Genomic DNA, 20644 nt, shown 5'->3' with positions numbered 1-20644 from the left:
CTGTAAGATAACACTTGTCCTTACTGCACTGGTACCTTGCTGATGCTGTCTCTGGCTGAGTTAAGTGCAGCGGGTCCAATCTGAACCTCAGAGAATATATTTGACTCCGCCACCCACCAACGCAGCACATCTGCCCCATAGGCCGGCATACTGGGGTCCTGAAAATATATGAACAAAAACACAATTTTATCTCTAAAAATATTTGTATGTCTACTTACACAACTTTACAAACCACTAAAAACTTACCACTTACTCCTTAGTGTATTTTGAATTGCAGATTGCAAATTAGTTTTAATTGTAAAAGGTTTTGAAGTATCAGCACAGATATTGCTACAGCGCTATATAGTCACAATGGAGTTTTTAAAATGTTTGATTACAAATGATTAAATCATTTTTAAGTATTAATCAAAATCAATTTGAAGTCACAGGACAGCTTCCCAGAGGCCAATTTTTGGAGACATTTCACAATCTCTTCCCTAAACTTACCTTGCCTCCATTTATGACTGCATCAGGATCCACAACATTGCCGAGAGATTTGGACATCTTCTCTCCTTTCTCACTGACAGCAAAGCCATGGACTACCAGAGACCTACACGCAAATACACATCAGTTTCTCACATTGACAAAATGAGGTTATTGTACGTATTTCACACCGGCTGAAACTTTACAATTAAAAAAACAAAAGTTATGTGGGCACAGAAATGTTGAGTCTTGACCTAAGGAGTTGGACCTCCTGTGCTGAGCCATGTTTTTGTTCAATGATTGTTTATTTTCGCCAGTATGCAAGTCTGTGCATTCCTCATGGTACTGGATGGCATACACAACATACATTGCTTGTGCTTGGGTGTGCAGTCTTCCTGGTGGAACAGTTTCTGGATGCAGTTGTTTGTTGAAAATCCTCCTGAGCTTTGCAGATACTCCAAACACATAAGGAATGACGATGTTGTGTTTGTACTTGTTTTCTTCACCACCTGTTAGTGCGAAGGTGCAATGTTGTTCCTGGATCTCAAGCTGTCATACCTGACATCCTCTTGTGTGAACTTGATTTTATTGTCCACTGAGTTAATGTGTTCTGCGAAGGCTTGGGTTTTGATTTTGACTCACATGTCGTCCACATAATATGTGGTTCAGTGCTGTCCTCTGAAGGAGTTCTGGGCTCTGCCCGAGAGGTTGGCCACATTGGAGGATACTAGTGAACTAATGGCACAACCATGCTTTTGTCTATAAAATCCCAGTTGTGCTGACTGTACGTGGTGTGGCAGTCATTTCCCTGGAGATTTAAGAACTTTTCACAACTGGCCACATGCAACAACCGTATTGACTGTCGTTCACACAGCAAGCCACACCCAAGTGATTTCAATGACGGTGATAACAACCCCACAGAGGTTAAATACCTGAGATGCCCCACCAGTCAGTTAGAACTGAAGAAGCTCCATGAATGAGAGGTGAAACATTTGTAAGTTTCTCCAACCAAGTCCAGTTGCTCTTGATTCAACTCTTCTTGTATAACCATGAACTACACTACCGTTCAAAAGTTTGGGGTCACCCAGACAATTTCATGTTTTCCATGAAATCTCACACTTTTATGAAATAATAATTTTGTCCTTCAAACTTTGCTTTCCTTTGACGAAAGCAAAGTTTGAAGGATTATCTATCTATCTATCTATCTATCTATCTATCTATCTATCTATCTATCTATCTATTTACAGCAATTACAGCCTGGCAGACATTTGGCATTCTAGCTGTCAATTTGTTGCGGTAATCTGAAGAAATTTCACCCCACGCTTCCTGAAGCACCTCCCACAAGTTGGATTGACTTGATGGGCACTTCTTACGTACCATACAGTCAAGCTGCTTCCACAACAGCTCAAATAGGGCTGAGATCTGGTGACTGTGCTGGCCACTGCATTACAGACAGAATACCAGTTGACTGCTTCTTCCCTAAATAATTCGTGCATAGTTTGGAGGTGTGCTTTGGATCATTGTCCTGTTTTAAGAGGAAATAGGCACTCCTCCAGCACCTTTTCACTTGTTCTGCATCTCACAAATGTTCTTCTGAGTGATCCAAAAACCTAAAACTTAGATTCGTCTGCCCTTAACACTTTTTTCCAACCTTCCTCTGTCCAATGTCTGTGTTCTTTTGCCCATCTTAATCTTTTCCTTTTATTGGCCAGTCTCAGATATGGCTTTTTCTTTGCCACTCTGCCTAGAAGGCCAGCATCCTGGAATCGCCTCTTCACTGTGGATGTTGAGATTGGTGTTTTGCGGGTACCATTTGATGAAGCTGCCAGTTGAGGACCTGTGAGGCATATATTTCTCAAACTAAAGACTCTAATGTACTTGTCCTCTTGCTTAGTTGTGCACCGGGGCCTCCCACTTCTCTTTCTATTCTGGTTAGAGCCAGTTTGTGCTGTTCTCTGAAGGGAGTAGTACACACCGTTGTAGGATATCTTCAGTTTCTTGCCAATTTCTTGCATGGAATAGCCTTCATTTCTCAGAACAAGAATAGACTGTCACGTTTGAGAAGAAAGTTCTCTTTTTCTGTCCATTTTGACAGTATAATCAAGCACCCAACAAACACTGATACTGCAGATACTCAACTGGCTCAAAGGAAGGCCAGTTTTATGGCTTCTCTAATCAGTACAACAGTTTTCAGCTGTGCTTACATAATTGCACAATGGTTTTCTAATCATCAATTAGCCTTTTAACACCATTAGTTAACAAAATGTACCATTTGAACACAGCAGTAATGGTTGCTGGAAATTGGCCTCTGTACACCTAGGGAGATATTCCATTAAAAATCAGCCGTTTGCAGCTAGAATAGCCATTTACCACATTAACTGTTATGTGCTGTTTCCCACTGCGCATGTGCAAGGGAGTCTAAAAAACGTACAGTTGTCGTCATAGTTATTGAACTAACAATGGTAGCAGAGGATGGTCGCTCGTAGTTATAAAGTTCCACCAGTGTTTGATGAGACGAAATCTTACGAAAGTTTTAAAAATGAGGTCGAAATCTGGAGACTGGTTACCGACCTGGATAAAAAGAAGCAGGCCTTGGCGGTCTCCTTATCACTAATGGGGAGAGCGAGGGACAGCGTACTGGAAATAGCTGCAGGTAATTTGAACAAAGATGATGGAATGACTACACTTCTGATGAAACTGGACTCTGTGTTTTTGAAAGAGGAAAAGGACTGCCAATGCGAGGCGTACACGGAGTTTGACCGGATCTCGAGAGAAAATGGTGCTTCGATCGTGGATTACATTGTCGAGTTTGAACGGAGGGAGGGCTCTACACTAACTTTTCCGCTGGTAGCACTGGTGCGACCAACTTTCTCAGTTGGTCACACCAGCACATGATTTTCCTATGAACTGGGCACATGCCTTGTCATTGGCATAGGTTGGGTTCACATTCAGCCCGTTTTTTTTCATCAGTGCGATCTGGGATTTGAATTGTGTGAACGGGAGTTCCTCTTTCGCTATGTTATAGGCAGTGTTAAACTTAATGACCATTTTGTTCTCTTCTGTTGAGCGATTACTCTCATCCATCTGCTGAAAAAAAGTCGGGAGGGGCTCAGTGTTTCGGGTGATGCATTGGTCCCGACAGGTTTTGTGTTTTATGCTGTCGTTGTGTAACTTCACAGTTTCCAGCTTAAATTGTGTCGACCCCGTAACAAATTTAGTGTTGCCTGCAACAGACGGGCCATACTGTCGACACCAGACACATAACATAGTTCCCCCTTCGTACCGCAACCACGGGTACTGTGTCAGCCATTATGGTTGAAAGCAGTACTTTTTTTTTTTTTTCACCTGCTGCTCGGCCGGTCTCTCCCTGACCTCCTCATCAACAGTAGGCCTACCGTCTGATTCGGCACCTTTTGCTGGCTCTACCTAACCACCAGTCTCCTCCTCTCTCTCCTTAAAAAAAAAAAAATCAGCAATAGACCACTTTATTTTTGAGAATAGCGAAACGCTAGTCTTGGTGTCTTGAAGTTCTGTGCGCTGCGCGTGTACGCGACGGCTTATGTGCATGCGACAGCGCTGTCTCAACAGGAGAGAGTGCAGGTGGAGGCGGCTGACTAAACCAGTGAAAAAAAGGACGACTTTCAACCACAATGTCTAACACGGAGCAATAAAACTGATGCGCTCGCACGAACGCGACCAGATGAAATTCTTACTCACAAACTCTGAAAAAAAGGTCGCATATGCCACCATTTTGGTCGCAGTCTCGAGCCCTGAACGGAGGTACAACAGAATTCACCAGTTCAAAATCGAGCTTCCGGATGCGGCTTTAGCATTCAAGCTGCTAGACACCGCAGGACTTAATGTTAAGGACAAACATTTGGCGCTTACCGCTTGTCCAAGGCTCATGTTTGACAACATGAAAGCTGCCTTGAAGAGGATCTTTGGCGCTAATATGCCACAGAGGGGCGCTGGTGAACTGCAGGTGAGTGGAGATGCAGCTGATGCTGCCTACTACACAAAGTTTGCTGGCAGTAGAAAAGGAAGTCAAATCGGCAACATCAAACAGCTGTTCAAGGCACCAATCCGCTTGACAGATATGGTAGGAGAACACGATGTGCAGTCTGCCAAAGCATATTTCACTGGGCAAAGGACTGCCCCCACAAAAATGAACATGCAAAACTAACAGAAGATGAAAAACTGTCAGATGGTGAAGACTGCAACATTACTTTGTTGTCTAAAGACACACAGTCTGACACAGAGATTTTCATGGTAGAGTCTTTGGGATCTGCTGTGAATTGACACAGCCTGCACCAGAACAGTGTGGGGCGAAAGATGGCTTGATCATTATGCCAGTCAGTTAACACAGGATGAATTACTGAAAATGAAGGACATAAAAAGTGCAAGACCATTCAAATTTGGCAATGGGAAAATTGTCCATTCCATGAAGAAAGTGAAAATCCCAGCTGTGATAGCACAGACTAGATGTTAAATTGAGACAGAAGTTGTCCCAACAGATATCCCATTGCTTCTAAGCAAAACTTCACTGAAAAGAGCAGCTGCAGTTCTGGACATTGAGAGGAAGCCAAAATGTTCAAAGTAACCTGTGAAACTTTAACTGATATCGTCAGGACATTATTGTTTGAACCTGAGGGATGAGAGCACCCCAGATGGAAGATGATAAGTGGAAGTGATACCCAAAATGAAGATGAGATCCTCATTGTGACAGAAAGCATGACAACACAGGACAAACAAAAAATGTCTAACACGGAGCCATAAAACTGATGCGCTCGCACGAACGCGACCAGATGAAATTCTTACTTGCAAACTCTGAAAAAAAGGTCGCATATGCGACCATTTTGGTCGCAGTCTCGAGCCCTGGAAACCCTCACTGAAACCCGTCGAAAGTAAAAAGAGACAACGGATGTGACCGGAAGACAGCCCTAGACTGGGCCCTGATGGCAAAAAACTCTATGCACAATGTGCATGGCTACAGTCCCTACCAGCTAGTGTTTGGACAGAACCCAAATCTGCCGTCAGTTCTCACTGATAAACCACCAGCTCTAGAAGGGACTAGCATGGCTACTTGGATAGCCCAGCGCATCTAAGCATTACATGCTGCAAGGAGAGCATTTACAGAAGCAGAACGCACTGAGAGTATGCATTCTGATTGTCGTCATAGTTATTGAACTAACATTAAACAATGTCTAGACTGTATTTTCTGATTAATTCAATGCCTCTACTGCTTTTCTTTGAAAAATAGGACATTTCTAAGGGACTCCAAACTTTTGAACAGTAGTGTATATGACTACTTACTAAAGTTTGGAAAAATAACCATGATGATGTGATCATGGTTATTGCAGGGGTTTCAAAGAAGAGGCAATTTAAGAGGCAAGTGGAGTCTATTTTGAAGGACACTATCAAGTTGCATTATGAAAAAAGAAGGATCAAGTGATTCTGGAGTTAAAGCCAGAGCCAAAAATCAGGATATATAAACCTCTGCCGCTTCGATTTTGACCATTTAAAAATTTTTTACTTTATTTACTTTGTTACTGCACTTTATAAAAGTGCAGTAACAAATTGCTGGGGTAGCCCTTAAAGTAGAGGCTTCTTTGTCTATTTTTCAACTAAGATAAACTAAAAATATTTCAGCAACTTTAAACTGATAAACTTGATACCTGATAAGTGTCACTATCAGTTTCACCAAGGACCAATCACAAGCTTGTTTTAGGCTCGTGATAGCAATGTCCACCAGATGCATTCCTTTCATGTTAGAAAAATGTGTATCCACTAAACTGCAAGATTTTGTACTGTAATTGTAGATAAAATTCACTATATTTTTCTATGCATCTAGCACACACCAACATTTAGAGTAATTTAGACCTTGTGCATGTCAAAGTGAGTAGACAAGACACTCACTTGTATGGTGCCTTGTTCCTGACGGCTACACTTGTGAGCAGCGAGGACTGAAACCAGCCTCCAATCTGGTCCTTCCCTTCCACATATGCATCTGCCCTGGAGTCTGACTCTGGAGGGATGGAGTAGGACAGAGGAAGAAAATAGGGGAAAAGTAACTTGTACACTCATGTCACAAAAATTAGGTAAACAAAATGGTTAGTGGATCTTTTAGAGGACAGAAGTATCTGGAAAGACAAGAAAGACCAGCCAGCATTACCTGTAAAATTGCAACAACCCATGATGTGTGCAATGACTACTACTAAGTTTTATGTAAGCAGTTTTCTAACAAACAGGTGTTTCAGCCATGAAATCACAGACACAAACAAGTTTCAGCCTTGTCCATCTGAATCAATGCACAAACAAAACAGATATCTAGAGAAGTGGAGAGTTCTGGCCAATCCTGGAAAAAGAAGCAAACTGGTAGTGTTCTCCCAGGCCAGGTGTTTCCTTGTAATCTCCTACCTCCACATTTGGTATTCAGAAATAGTCCTATCCATATCCCATTCATGTGTATTCAACATATAATTACAAAGCATCCAAGAACATCTGCAAATAGAGGATGTACGAGCAGATGGAGGCATGACAGAAATAAAAGCCCAAGAAACAAAGACAGAGAGGGCCAAAGACATATTAGAAGACAAAGGCTGTTGTGTTGACCACAGGAGGTAGATCATCAAATAACCTGTGACCAGAGGTTTGCGAAGCGGGGCAGGGAGCCAGCTGAGATGTGACTCGTGCTCCTCAGTGTCCTGCTCTATCTCCTCTGGAAATGACAAACAGCGACAGTGAGCAGGTTCACTTTTGCAGTCCATTCGGTTTTGTATTCTGATTCACAAGCAAACAAGTGACATCTCTATCTAAATAATTTTGAGACAAAAAACTGCTGGGATTATCTGGTCCCCTGTGACCTGTTTTATAACAAGCAGAGTCTCCAGTCATGCTAGCTGCCGTGTGAGGCTGTACTTAGGCTCAGCTGTGCTTTAAATGCTGCCAATGTCAGCACACTAATATACTCACAGTGGCAATACTTACATGCTGATGGTTAAACAGGTAAAGTGGTATGGAAAAAGAAGAGTAAGTAAGTAAGATTAGTGTATTATTTCTGATTTGTACAATTTTAGAGTGAAAAAAGGAAAGGAAATGCATACAAGAGTTTGGGCACCTTGAGACATGAGCTTGCAGATAAGGAGATAAAGACCTTAATTAGCTTGCTAGGTCTATGGCTTGTTCACAGTCATCTAGGGCCGGGCGATATGGCTGAAAAACTGTATCACCATATAAGTGTTTTATATCGGTCGATATCGATAATTATTGATATTTTTTATGACCTATTTAAAATAAGGACCAGGAGAAAAATACATTAAAATTAAACATTTTATATTTTAAATTTAACCTTCCTCTGATTATAATCCCATCAGCTATCAAGGCAGAAAGGAAAGGAAATGTCAACACAGCCATGGAAAACACTCAAATAATAAATGTAAATAAAAGTGTAAAAATGTTAACAGAGAGAAACCTGAGAACTTTTTTCTGCAGGTTTAGTGCCAGGAAGTTCACAAGCTGATTCACCTTCTGGTGAATAAAATGTTTTCAAATATGTGCAGCGTTTTGTAAACAAAGCAGAAACTGAGGTAGACTTGACATCTGTAACATACAAAAAACAAACATGATAGACAGTAACATTGATTGAACTATAAAACCAGCCTAGACATATGAATAACTTTAGTAACTCTTAACATACGTGAACTATTCAATTATATTTTTATTGCAAGTGTGCTAAAAAAAAAAAAAAAGAAAAAAAAAACGTGTATAACCTGTCTTCTCCACAGTGCTCAGCGGGAGCATGTCTTTATCTATATGATATGCCACTGCCTCCATTATGTCTTTGTGCCTTTTAGATGATTGGTCATAAGGCACTGAAGCAGAGCACCTCTGCATGGTGGTCTGCTGCTTGTGCGGTGGTGCTGCGGTAACAGATGTTGTTGGACGTTGGCAAATACGGCTGCGCTCCAAAGGGTGAGCGCGGCTAAGGTGGTTAAACAAGTTTGTGGTATTAAACAGTCTTGGTGGGGGCGACGGTCTTGCATACTTTACAGACCACATTGGTCTGACTATGGTCCGACTTATAAAATCCAAAAAACTGCCATACTGGCGAGCTAACTTTCCCTGTTTTATCGACAATTTCTTCACTCGTTGCAGCGCTCACTTTCTACTTATCTCAGTCCTCGTGAAGAATCAAACACTAGACAACGCGATGGCGCAACCAAACGAGATACTGTTAAATGATTGGTTGTTAGCCTGTCACTCCCACTGATCAGTGATCACTCCCTACGTTGCTCGGTTACCTGAGAGCGAGTGCCTTTGTTCATGCAACCAACCTTGCTTCACAACTTCTGGTTTCTTCCGACGAAGAAAAAAATTATCGAATGTTCCATCGAACGCATTTTTTATTGATATTGATTATGTGTCTATCGCGAGACATATCATTATCGTTTTATCGCCCAGCCCTACAGTCATCATTAGGAAAGGCCAGGTGACGCAAATTTCAAAGCTTTAGAAATACTTCTCAGACCTTTTCCCAACAATAAGCAGCCATGGCCTCCTCTAAGCAGTTGCCTAGCAGTCTGAAAAGTAAAATAACTGACGCCCACAACGCAGGAGAAGGCTGAGGATGAAAGAGTCATTTGAAGAAAACCTTTCCTGAACCCTCAACACAAAATTCAACGGCAAAAGTTTGCAAAGCAACATCTAAACAAGACTGATACATGTTGAAAACAAGTCCTGTGGACTGATGATATTAAACTAGAACTTTTTGGTTGGAATAAGCAATGTTATGTTGTGGAGAAAAGGGGTTAGAATTTCATGAAAGGCCCAACTCTCCAACAGTTAAGGAAGATCAAGCTTTGGGCTTGTGTTGCAGTCAGTGGCATGGGGAACACTTCACTGGAAGAGGGAAGAGTGGATTCCATCATATACCAGCAAATTCTGGAAGCAAACATCACACACCATCTGTAAAAATGCGGAGGATGAAAAGAGAATGGCTTCTACAAGTGGATAATGATCCTGAACACACCTCCAAAAACAATGGACTCCTCCACAATGGACTACTTCAAGAGGACCATGCTGAAAGTTTTGTAGTGGCTCTCATAGTCCCCTGACCTAAACATCATCAAAAATCTATGGATAGACCTCAAAACAGCAGTGCATGCAAGACAGCCTAAGAACCTCACAGAGCTAGAACCCTTTTGCAGGAAGAATAATCAGAAATCACCCAAACAAGAACTGAAATACTCTTAGCTGGCCACAAAAGAGCTGTTACAACCTGTGATACTTGCTCAAGGGGGTGTTAGTAAACACTAACCATGCAGGGCGCCCAAACTTTTGCCTCGGGCCCTTTTCCTTTTTTGTCATTTTGACGCTGTGAAAAATGGAAATAAAAAAGTCATCTTGTTTAAAACTTTAAGAAATTAGTCATCTTTAACTTTAGGACTTTTCCAAATCAGGTCATCCTTTTGTCACTTCGTTACTCATAGAAACAGAAATTTTGACTATGGGTACCCAAACTTCTGCATGCCTCTCAATAAAGTTTACTGTGTTAACCATATTAGTTTAGTGTGTTAGTCTGCTAATATTTGATAATTAGCACTGACTACAAAGTACATTTGAAGCTAATGGGAATGTTAGTTTTGTAAGTATTTAGTTGTAAAACTCATATTCGACAAATTTAAATTTTGACCAACTGATGGCACCAGGGGATAAGTCACATGATCACCAATATTATTAATTTATCCACAAGTGGAGATGAATGTCTGTACAAAATTTCACTTAAAAGGAATAAATTTAAATTCAACTAGTCAGTCTGAATAATCCTGAGGGGAACAAAATACAAAATTTCAAGTGCAGCATTTTAGACTACCCATAAAGGTGGAGAGCTGGCTGATCAACAGTGTCACCCATAGAGCCAAACTTCTAGCTTAGCTAAAAAAAAAAAAAATTGCACTTGTGTCTAACTGCTAACTTGAGAGAAAAAGTTTCTGCTCCAGATTAAAAACAACAACATTTGAAACAAGATTTAAAGAACACAATGCTTTTCTTCAATCAAAATTATCACATACTACATATATCATACACCATTTGTGTGTATAATGTATGGTTTGAAGACTTATCCGAGACAAGGTTAAGGTAGGTATCTCTGCCATGCTGAGACTACATTGCCTTCTAATCCAGGTTTGTTGTCAGCAAATGACTGCTTCTGCTGACAAGACACTTTGTAAAACAACTTAATTGGACTACATAAGGCAAATGGAAGTAACTTTCTTTCCAATAAAACTAATGAAAGGAGACTTTGTAGATTATGAAAACTGGATTAGAAAGCCTATCATTGTTATAGAGGAAGTGAGTAATAGCCAAAGCATTTGTAGTCGTGGATATCAGTTTTTAACTCACATTGTCTCTATTGAGCAGGATATATTATTATTATTAAAGGAATCAAGCTTTTATTGGTGTTAGCATTAATCAGAGCATCACAGATGTGGATTTGCCGCAAAATTAACTAAATCTATTTATACTCAGCATTATATGCATAATGAGACAGACGAAATTTGAGACTGAAGAAATTTCAGATGTACCTTCTAGCACAGCAGCCCATGATGCTCCACTGTCAAACCAGATGTCTAGGACATCTTCTCCAAGAACGTAGTCAGTCACTGGACCTGCTTTACTCTGATGTGCACGCACAGGCAAACATGTACAGGGAAATGGTAGTGAACAAGGGGTCTGATTAGTTGAACAGATGACAACTTATAACAAGACAATCATGTTTAAAGCTGCACTGACAGATTTTGTAGCTACTAGGGGCAGAATAACAATAACTCAAACTCCACCAACTCCTGGCAAATGTATATCAGTGCAAATAAATATAAATATAGTAATATAAATGTCTTAGCTGCAAGATGTTCTATTATATTAACCTGCTAGTTGCTCTAACTTTGTCTGCTGTTTGTCTATTTGGTAGACAGGTAGTGTACAGTGGGTTTACTGAATGTGTTGACCAAAACAATTTGCCAAAAGAGATTAAAAAGTTGCCATTTCATATTACATACAGTCATTCCATTTGTTCTTCATAAGAAATATGTTGATTAATGCAGGTCAGTCATCAGGAAAAAAAATTCTATTACTTTGAACATTGAGAATTTGCTGCTTTTCTTTCTTTCATATGGTTAAGTTCAAGGTCTTTGTTTGTCGGATGCACAACAATTATGCAGTTGTTGGCAAAGAAATTCTGAGTTCTCTGACTCCCTCCTACAACGCTTATAAAAAATGTATGAAAAGAAAATCACAACAGCAAAAAAATGAGAATCTAAGACACAAAATAGTGCAGAAGTTAAAATGTAGGAATATAATATATACAATGTACATGAAAGAAATGTTGAGCATACATAGAATGTAATAAAGTAAAACATAATAATACAATTTAATAATATGGCAGACTTATGACCAGTCATGATAAAATGAATAACATATAATGTAGAAATGTTATGCAGTAATGTAGTAAATGTATAAATGTATATATTTAATGACAAATGGGAAGAAGGTTCAATTATATGCCTGTGTGTCTTTTCTTAAGTGTTTGTAAACACTTCAACACAGGCATTTTTAAGGCATCACTAAGCTCTGGCTGACTTGTGATGGCCATTTGTTATAGCTTTTGACATTTTGTAGATTAAACAATCAACATACATGTTCAGTTAACAAAAGGTTTCACACTGTGGTTCTGAACAACTGAAGCTTCCAAATGCATAAATCTTTTGTTTATTATATATTGAGGGATTTTATACTTTTCTTTAAAGGTGTAAAGAAGTTACTGAAAATACAAATCTTATTATTTTTTTTTTTACATTTCACTTAATTAGTGATGTTCTAAGTAATCAGTGTACCACCCTGGAAAAGTCGTATCAGGAGAGGAGGATTAGACAGGCCATACCCTTTACCATGGCCAATATCATCTGATGCACCACTAAGGCTAGTTCAAACCCACAACTCTGTCATAACTTAATCTCACCCTCACATACACACCAACACACATACAGTGCACTCACCTTCTTGAGCACCTCAACCGGCAGCAAAGTCGCAATAGGAAGCTCCCACCAACAGTTACTACCCTTTTCTTTGAAGAGCTTTGCTATATGGGATATTGTGTGTCTGCAGAGGCCAGACACACAGGGAATGTTTAATATATAGCATAGTTGTGTGTCTGTGTTTGAATATGAATATATAGGAATAGGATGACTTAGTATTTGTCTATCTCAAAAAATGTGAACATGCGTATCACATTTGTATGTATCCAAGCATGTGGACTAGCTTGTTTGTCTGCATCTGTGCCATGCATCATCTTACTTGTTGATTAGAGCCTCTCCAGTGTCTCTGTGGTAGAAGACTGGGATTGGGACGCCCCAGCTTCGCTGTCTAGAGATGCACCAATAGGTCCGTCTGTCCAGCATGGCTAGCAAGCTGCCCCGTGCTGACTCTGGTAAAACACTCACCTTTTGCAGAGCCTCCTGGACAAACACACACACCAACAGATTATTTTCCTCTTGGAAACAAACTGTAAACCACTTTCTGTGGACCAGGAACACCAGGATCTCTTTCAACCAAGCAAATACAGGAGGTAACAAAAACTAGTAATATGCTTTACCTTGGCCTTGTCTTTAAGTGACACCATATTGATAAACCACTGTTTGCTGGGCCTAATGACAACAGGCTGCTTTGTCCTCCAGTCATACGGATAACTGTGAACACACTGCTCCTCCTTCACCAGAGCCCCACACTCCTTCAGCATGGAAATCACTAACACACAGGATTCCACAAACAGGAAAGAGGAAGAACAGTTACAGACAGATATGAAAAATAACACGACCACTCACAATGTACTCACATATCTACATGGGCAAAGAAAGTTTATTTCTATTTTCAGACACTTAGGCGGTACCTTTTTCTGTCCCTTCTCTCATCACATACAGATTCTGTAGCTCAGGGCCGGCTTGTTCAGTGAACTTGCCATCCTCATCCACCACACACTCCTTTGGTAGAAGAAAAACACAGTTACATAGATGTAAAGCATGTTATGTCCACCATGTTTTGCTTTTTTCTTTTGAAACAATCAAGCAATTATCCAATTGTTGTTCATTACTTGAATGTTGCCTAATCATTTCAGCACTGAATTCACTAGACCTGTTTGTGGAATATTGTGAAATATAAAAAAATAGAATATCTTGTATGGTACAAGCAACCAGCTTTTCTTGATTCCCAAATGGCTGATTTTTAAAAATAGAACCTACAACGGACAGTTTAAATTGTGAGGCCACACTGTAATCCTCCATTCCATGAGCTGGTGCTGTGTGGACCAGTCCTGTTCCTTTTGCCATAGTGACATGATTGGCTGGCAATAGTGGCACTTTTTTGTCAGGAATTGTCGGATGTTTGCAGATCCCACCTTCAAGTTGGGAGCCTTGGAAAAGAAGGACAGGGGACACTAGCATGGTTATGGTTGTGAGAAGACACACACAGTGAAGACTGCTGTGTGTGTGTGTGTGTGTGTGTTTGTGTGTGTGTGTGTAAGAGTGAGCGTGAGAGTGAGCATTACCCATGAAGGTGCTGACACTCTCCAGCTCTGTGCCCAGTAATTCTGCAACGTTGACTGTGCGCTCAGTAGCCACTAAGAGCAAATGAGAGGTGTTGGCCCTCTTCACCACAGAATACCTGTAAACACAGAACATAGCACTTGCCTTCCAAAAATAACACTACATGTTGTATAACGTCACTATTCATATCACAGACATGATCTGTATTGTTAGTCAAACTCTCATTTTATCATCATCCCATCAAGAATACAGAAATTTTCTACTGAAAGCCTATACCCTTTCTTATTTTTATCTTTTTAATCAGTACAATGAAATACAGAAAAGCCAAAGCAAGAAGCAATTTAGAAACACTGTGTTTTGTGAATTCTGAAATTTTCCATCTTGAATCCAGGCTTTTAAACAGAAAGCATCAAGCATGTATCAGGTGCGTGTAGCTTCCAAAATGGTCTAATGAACTGTGTATATGTCATTATTTATTGTTATCAGAGAAATTTGCTATCAGAATTAACTGCAAGTAAAGATTATGCGTTTATCTTTATAATTCAGAAAAGGCACACCACTGTTTCATTCAGCTTTCAATGATCCTCAATACAGGAGTTCTCAAACTTATTACTCAAAGGTCCACATCTGATTTCGGAGGTCCAGAACAACAGGCAGTAACAAAATAATATTTAATCAATTAATTAAAGTTACATTTCTTGTGATTGGGCCAGTACAAATCCAAGGCAGACAAGGCTCAGACAGTTTGTCCGTAATTATTTCTGACTCAGACATATTTTTATAACTACATTTACACCAGATGTAGACATTGCGTACTAGACATATTCTCTGACTGCAATTTAAGGGGCTGACAGCAAATTCTCCAATGTAATGTTAATGTGCCAACTTGGCAGCAACAATACACAACACTTTCTCCAGTAGTTAACATCGCCATGACATTTATGTTGACAATAGGGAAATCAGCCACATTAAAACAACATTCATCTGGGCACAGCTTAACTGTGAATGATCTCTAGCTACACTGTACATTCAACATCACTACCAATTTACTGATCAATAGAAAATGTATTAACAGCACACGTTACTCTTCATAGTCATATAGTATTGTAGCATGAGGTATGGCAGGGGTCCTCAACTACATTTGTCCAAGGGCCACAAATGAATTGCTTCATATTTTTAACATTTTCATATTTACTTTCTCACTAAATTAGAAAGTGGAAACATAAATATTAGTTTTTTAGGGTAAACAAATAATTATTATTTATGAGTCTGTATCAGTGTGAACAACCACCTAAAAAACATGGAAAAACATGGAATGATAACTAGATAGTTAACTAAAAAATGCTCTCAGACCTTTACCAAGGAGGCAGTCAGTGCTCAATACAAACCCACAGCTCAGCTACCAATGAATGAGTCCTTATCTCAACAAAAAACTCCTCTTTGTGATCAGCAAACAAAAATACTCAGTTTGAGACACAACACTTCAGTTGGCCAATGACAATATATCCAACTGATACATCTTGACATCTAATACACAAGCTTAGTGATCCCATCCGATTCCATATTTGGCCAGAGTGCTGCTGTTAGTATAGTAGAGAGGATGGAGTTGGACAAAAATCTGTTTCTGTAGAGTGGGTGAATGTAAATGGTAATTGGACTTTTCTAGTCTGACGACCACGAAAAGCACTTTTACAACACAAGTCTGTATTCACCCGTTCCCACAGCTAAGCCACCTGCTCATTATGTGCGCTACCCATTCAAACACACCAATGGTAGAGCATCCCTTCAGTATCTTCCCCAGAGATACTTCAGCATGTGGACTGCCAAGGCTAGGGATTGAACCACTGACCTTCTGATAGATGGACGACCACTCTACCTCCACAGCCGCCCTCACGTAAACCAAGGTCAGGACTTTGAAAAGCCCTACTCAGTACAAATGCACAAAACAGCACCCAAAGAGGAAAAAGCAATGCTGAAACATTCCCTTTGGGACAGAAACCCCAGGTGAGCTGAGTCTGATAAGAACACCTTAACCTGACAAAAAGGAACGAAGATGACAAAAGACAGCTGAAGTGAATGAAAGTTTAGATAAGTCTGACAGCATACAGCTTCATAAAGTAAAGTTTAGCTATTTGTGACAACAGAAAGCTTAGTATTTTTCACGTAATTTTATGACGCAGGTACTTACTGGGCATTGGGCATGTAGCAGACAGCCTGGTTGGCATGAATGGTCCAAGGCTGGGTGGTCCACACCAACAAAGAAACACTTTCCAGATTTGCTGAGGTACAGAAACCATACACACATGCACCCATAAACTGTTAAGAGATTCCCCAGTCGATCAGAAGCATAATCTATAAAAAAAAAAAAAAAGTTCTGAATTACCAGTTTGTGTGTATTTGTAATACCTGCTTCTGAAGCAATCTGAGGTGGCATTGTGATCAGGGGGAATGTAACATAGATGGCCCTGCTCACATGCTCAGGGTTGTACTCCAATTCTGCCTCTGCTAGAGCTGTTCTAAAAAAGCACAGAGACAAGATAAAAACACACAAGAGCAGTAGAAACATTATGGTAATACAGAATAGAAAACAGTAAAAATATGGATGTCTCCATGCCACAAAATCTGCAATAAGCATATTAACTCAGTACCTTGATGAAGGAGACCAGAAGACTGGCTTATAGTCCTGGTAGATGAACCCCTGCGGAACAACAAAGTGGAATAAAAATTAGACTACAGAAAAACTAATAATATCAAATTGTACTTAGGGATGCACCGAGCCGATACTGGTATCTTATCGGTCCCAATATTGAAGAAAATTCCAGATCGGGTATCAGTGATAATGGGCCCGATACATAGGGGCCGATCTATTCAGTCTGATGCTATGCTATACGCGCTGTGAGTGGCGTCATGCGCAAGCAACACGCACACTGTTTTCAAAATGGAGCGAGAGAAAGGATCGGTTATCTGGCACTTTTTCACACTACCTCAGCCTACAAGCTCGACGGCTACTTGCAATACCTGCACAGCAAATGCTGCGAGGGGCAGTGGTAAAACTTCAAGTTTTAATACAACAAACTTAATAAAGCACCTACAGAGATTTCACGCAAAGGAGCACGCTGAGTTCATTGAACGGAATAAACAAAAAGGAGGCGGTATGACACAGCTAACATTGAAAGAGATGAAGGAAAGAGGTGAAAAATTTCCACCTAATAGTGTCCAGACAACAAAAATCACAGAGAGGATACTGAACTTCATTGTTCTGGATGGACAACCGCTGTCGGTTGTTGGGGACAAGGGATTCCGGATGCTAATTAGCCACCTGGAGCCACAGTACAACATGGTAAGCCGAAAATATTTGTCCAAGACGGCTCTACCTGAACTGCATGGTAAAGTGTGCAAACACATATTAGAGAAGATAAAAGATGCCAAAGCTCTGAGTTTCACATTTAACTGCACACTGGCTGGATGACAGCTACGTGCCACACAGTGCAATGCTAAATGGTTCAAACTTCCTTGGATCACACACCAGCGACGTGATCGCAGCTACCCTAAAGGAAATGTTAGACAAGTGGCAATTCCATTGAGTAAAGTCCACGTGATCCTGAGGGACAACGCCAGCAACACGCGAAAGGCGATGGACTGCATGGGAGTGCGTAGTTTAGGCTGCCTTGCACATACAATGCAGCTGGTTGTCAACGAGGGACTTTATCACAGCGTGCAGTGAGTGATGCCGTTGCAAGTGGGAGACAGATTGTGCACACTTTAAGCATTCCCCATTAGCATATTCACGGCTGCAAGATATACAGCTCGAGATGAACCTGCAACCAAAACGCCTGCAGCAGAATGTCAAAACCAGGTGGAATCGCACCTACTTCATGAGCACTGTCTGCTGATACTGCTGACCATGAGCTGCCCACAACACTCACAGCAAAGCAGTGGGGCTTGCTGGAGAAAACAATGACCTGTCTTGAACTGTTTGAGGAGTTTACAAGGAAGGTGAGCACAACCACAGCCTCCACTGCTGATGTTGTCCCAAGTGTCACCGTTCTGAAACGTCTCCTCTCAGTGGAAACCGAGGCTGACTCTGGGATCAAAACCATGAAAAAGACCCTCTTAGAAGCTGTCAACAAGCGTTTTAGTTCAGTGGAAAATGAACTACTATATGCACTTTCCATGCTGCTGGACCCAAGATACAAGGACAGGTGAGACTGTAAACTTACAACATCACAAGAGTATAGCGAAAAATTTCATTTTTTTTTTTTTTATCGTTTGTAAATTTTTTCACTCTTTGTGAGAAACATTATTTGGATAGAACTTATAACAGATAAATATTAAATATTATACAGACATTATAGATATCAAATATACTAATAACATATTTGAAATTTAAAGCAAGAATAACTGCATGTGATCTTTTTTCATTTCAAGAAGTATTACTTTGCTGAGTCTATAACTGAACCCAACATGTTTTATTTTTTTTCTTTAGATTTTTTACCAGTGCAGACTCTGCCAAGTGTGGGAAAGATGTACTGGCTAAGGAACTGGAGGAAGACATGAGGACCACCACTGATGGAGCACAGGCTTCGGAGCCACCAGGAAAGGCCCCCAAGTGGAAACAGCAGCAGCAACTCCAAGCAGCAGCAGCAGCTTCATGAAAGAATTTGAGAAAATTCGGGGGGAGCGTAAGGAAGGTCCTGGTGCAGTAAGCACCTCTAGCACTGCTGTACAGTTGCATGGATATTTGACACAATTCCTGCACAGATGACCCATACAAATACTGGCGAGTCAACCGCCAGCGGTTTCCTGGCCTTGCTGCTGCTGCCTTCAAATACCTCTGTGTGCCTTGCACTAGCGTTGAAAGTGAAAGGCTTTTCAGCACAGTTTCCACCATCCTGGACGAGAAGCGAAACAGACTCACAGCCGAAAGAGCAGAAATGTTTGCTTTCCTAAGCAAGAACCTGCTAGTGATGCTTAAGCCTGAGCTTGAGAAATCTGCTTGAGCAGGTCACTGTTCAAGTTGGCACTATCTGTGATTTTTTTTTTTAGTTTTGACCAAGTTAGAGAAGCTATTGGTTTATCCTGATGCTTTTGTAATGGATGTTTAATTCCCATTTGCACTAAACCATTGTAAAGAGCTGACTGCTGTTTATTTTGAATGTCTACCAACCAAGCTAGTGAAGCTATTGTTTTTCTTTTCTCAATTTCAGCTCCTTTATTGTTTATTTAATGTTTATTTTATTTAATTTACATTGGATTTTGAATCCCTAATTGGACTGACTGAACCAGTTACACTTGTTTTTTTTTTCACATGTTGTTTGACCAAGCTAGAGAAGCTGTTGGTTTAATATTGTTGTACTGCTGCACAGTTATTAATAAATAAGTAACTCAGTACATTTATATCTGTTTGTTTTTTAAAAATTGGAAAGAAATGTTTAAGTCAAGTCTGATGCACAAAAGAATGATCCCAGTCTTTTCCACACAATGAGACATACCATTTGTTAGGTAATTCAGCGCTGTTTTTCTGTATCGATATTGGACCGGTATTGGCTGATTACTAAACCTCAGATATCGGTATTGGAGGTGAAGAAAGTGGATCGGTGCATCCCTAATTGTACAGCAACTGACAGGTAAACATTTAGTTTCAGTCCCACTCCTGTGCTTACTACATTAATTCTATGGTGGTTTTACTTGGTTAAAACAACTGCTAAATGTTCCTATTTGTAACATTCATAGTTATTAAGCCTTTTCAGTCTGCCTAGGACAATGAAAGTACCACTGCCCACCTTGCTGTGCATCTCCTGGAAGACTTTCAGTTGAGCAGCCTCATACGCCCCGTCATAGGTGTAATAGCACTGATTCCAGTCAGCCATCACACCCCAGCGCTGGAAAGCAGCCTTCTGACGAGCTATGGCCCCCTCTGCAAATGCCTGCGCTGGATGGGATGACAACAACACATTACAGCAGCTGCAAGTCTAATAGGCCTCATTCTCATCCAGCTTTGTGTCTGTCTTTACCTTTCTGTCGGATCTGGAGTGGGCTAAGGCTGCTGGTCCCCACCTCCCCCAGAGCCTTCAGTTCGATGGGCAGGCCATGGCAATCCCAGCCTGGGATGTAATGGACCTGTCGTCCCCTCAGCATCTCAAAACGGTTACGGATATCTTTCAGGATCTGAATCAAACAAGATACAGTGAACTGAACTGAATATTCTTTTGGCGGTGTTTGAACTGTCATTGCCACCAGAAAGATTATAACTTTTACAACAGCGAATATACGCTGTCAACAAGAAGGGGATGAGCAGACTCTATTTCCTAAGGAGACTCAGATCATTTAGCGTGTGCAGCAAGATGTTTGAGATCTTCTACCAGTCAGTTGTAGCCAGTACACTCTTCTTTGCTGTAGTGTGCTGGGGGAGCAGCATCAGAGCCGGTGTCCACAACAGACTGAACAAACTGATCAGGAAGGCCAGCTCCATTATTGGCTGCAAATTAGACACCTTTAAGGAGGTGGTGGAGAGGAGGACACTAGACATACTGCTATTCATCATGGACAACCCTGAACATCATCTTCACCACCTCGTGGACAGACAG

At 40.7% G+C, this 20644-nt stretch overlaps 1 protein-coding gene across 3 annotated transcripts in view; it reads right to left on the bottom strand.

Annotated features, from left to right (window-relative positions):
• The window catches only part of iars2 (isoleucyl-tRNA synthetase 2, mitochondrial), a 62798-nt gene that overhangs the window by 9420 nt on the left and 32734 nt on the right, over positions 1–20644 (bottom strand). For 2 of the 3 annotated variants that reach the window (XM_076748686.1, XM_076748684.1), the window contains 16 exons: positions 20072–20225; positions 19841–19989; positions 16706–16755; positions 16464–16573; positions 16246–16336; positions 14060–14175; positions 13755–13924; positions 13406–13496; positions 13112–13263; positions 12814–12974; positions 12516–12618; positions 11046–11139; positions 7100–7180; positions 6379–6487; positions 487–589; positions 36–158 (listed from right to left, as the gene is read on the bottom strand). In XM_076748686.1, the coding sequence (XP_076604801.1) occupies positions 36–158; positions 487–589; positions 6379–6487; positions 7100–7180; positions 11046–11139; positions 12516–12618; positions 12814–12974; positions 13112–13263; positions 13406–13496; positions 13755–13924; positions 14060–14175; positions 16246–16336; positions 16464–16573; positions 16706–16755; positions 19841–19989; positions 20072–20195 (1827 nt within the window). In that variant the 5' untranslated portion in view covers positions 20196–20225. The remainder of the gene's footprint in view (positions 1–35; positions 159–486; positions 590–6378; positions 6488–7099; positions 7181–11045; positions 11140–12515; positions 12619–12813; positions 12975–13111; positions 13264–13405; positions 13497–13754; positions 13925–14059; positions 14176–16245; positions 16337–16463; positions 16574–16705; positions 16756–19840; positions 19990–20071; positions 20226–20644) is intronic. The other variant, XM_076748685.1, reaches the window with a different exon arrangement.

Source organism: Chaetodon auriga, chromosome 14, assembly GCF_051107435.1.
Source record: "Chaetodon auriga isolate fChaAug3 chromosome 14, fChaAug3.hap1, whole genome shotgun sequence".
In the NCBI taxonomy this organism is placed as follows: domain Eukaryota; kingdom Metazoa; phylum Chordata; class Actinopteri; order Chaetodontiformes; family Chaetodontidae; genus Chaetodon; species Chaetodon auriga.
Note: the sequence above shows the minus strand (reverse complement) of the source record. Positions and strands in the feature narration are given on the sequence as shown.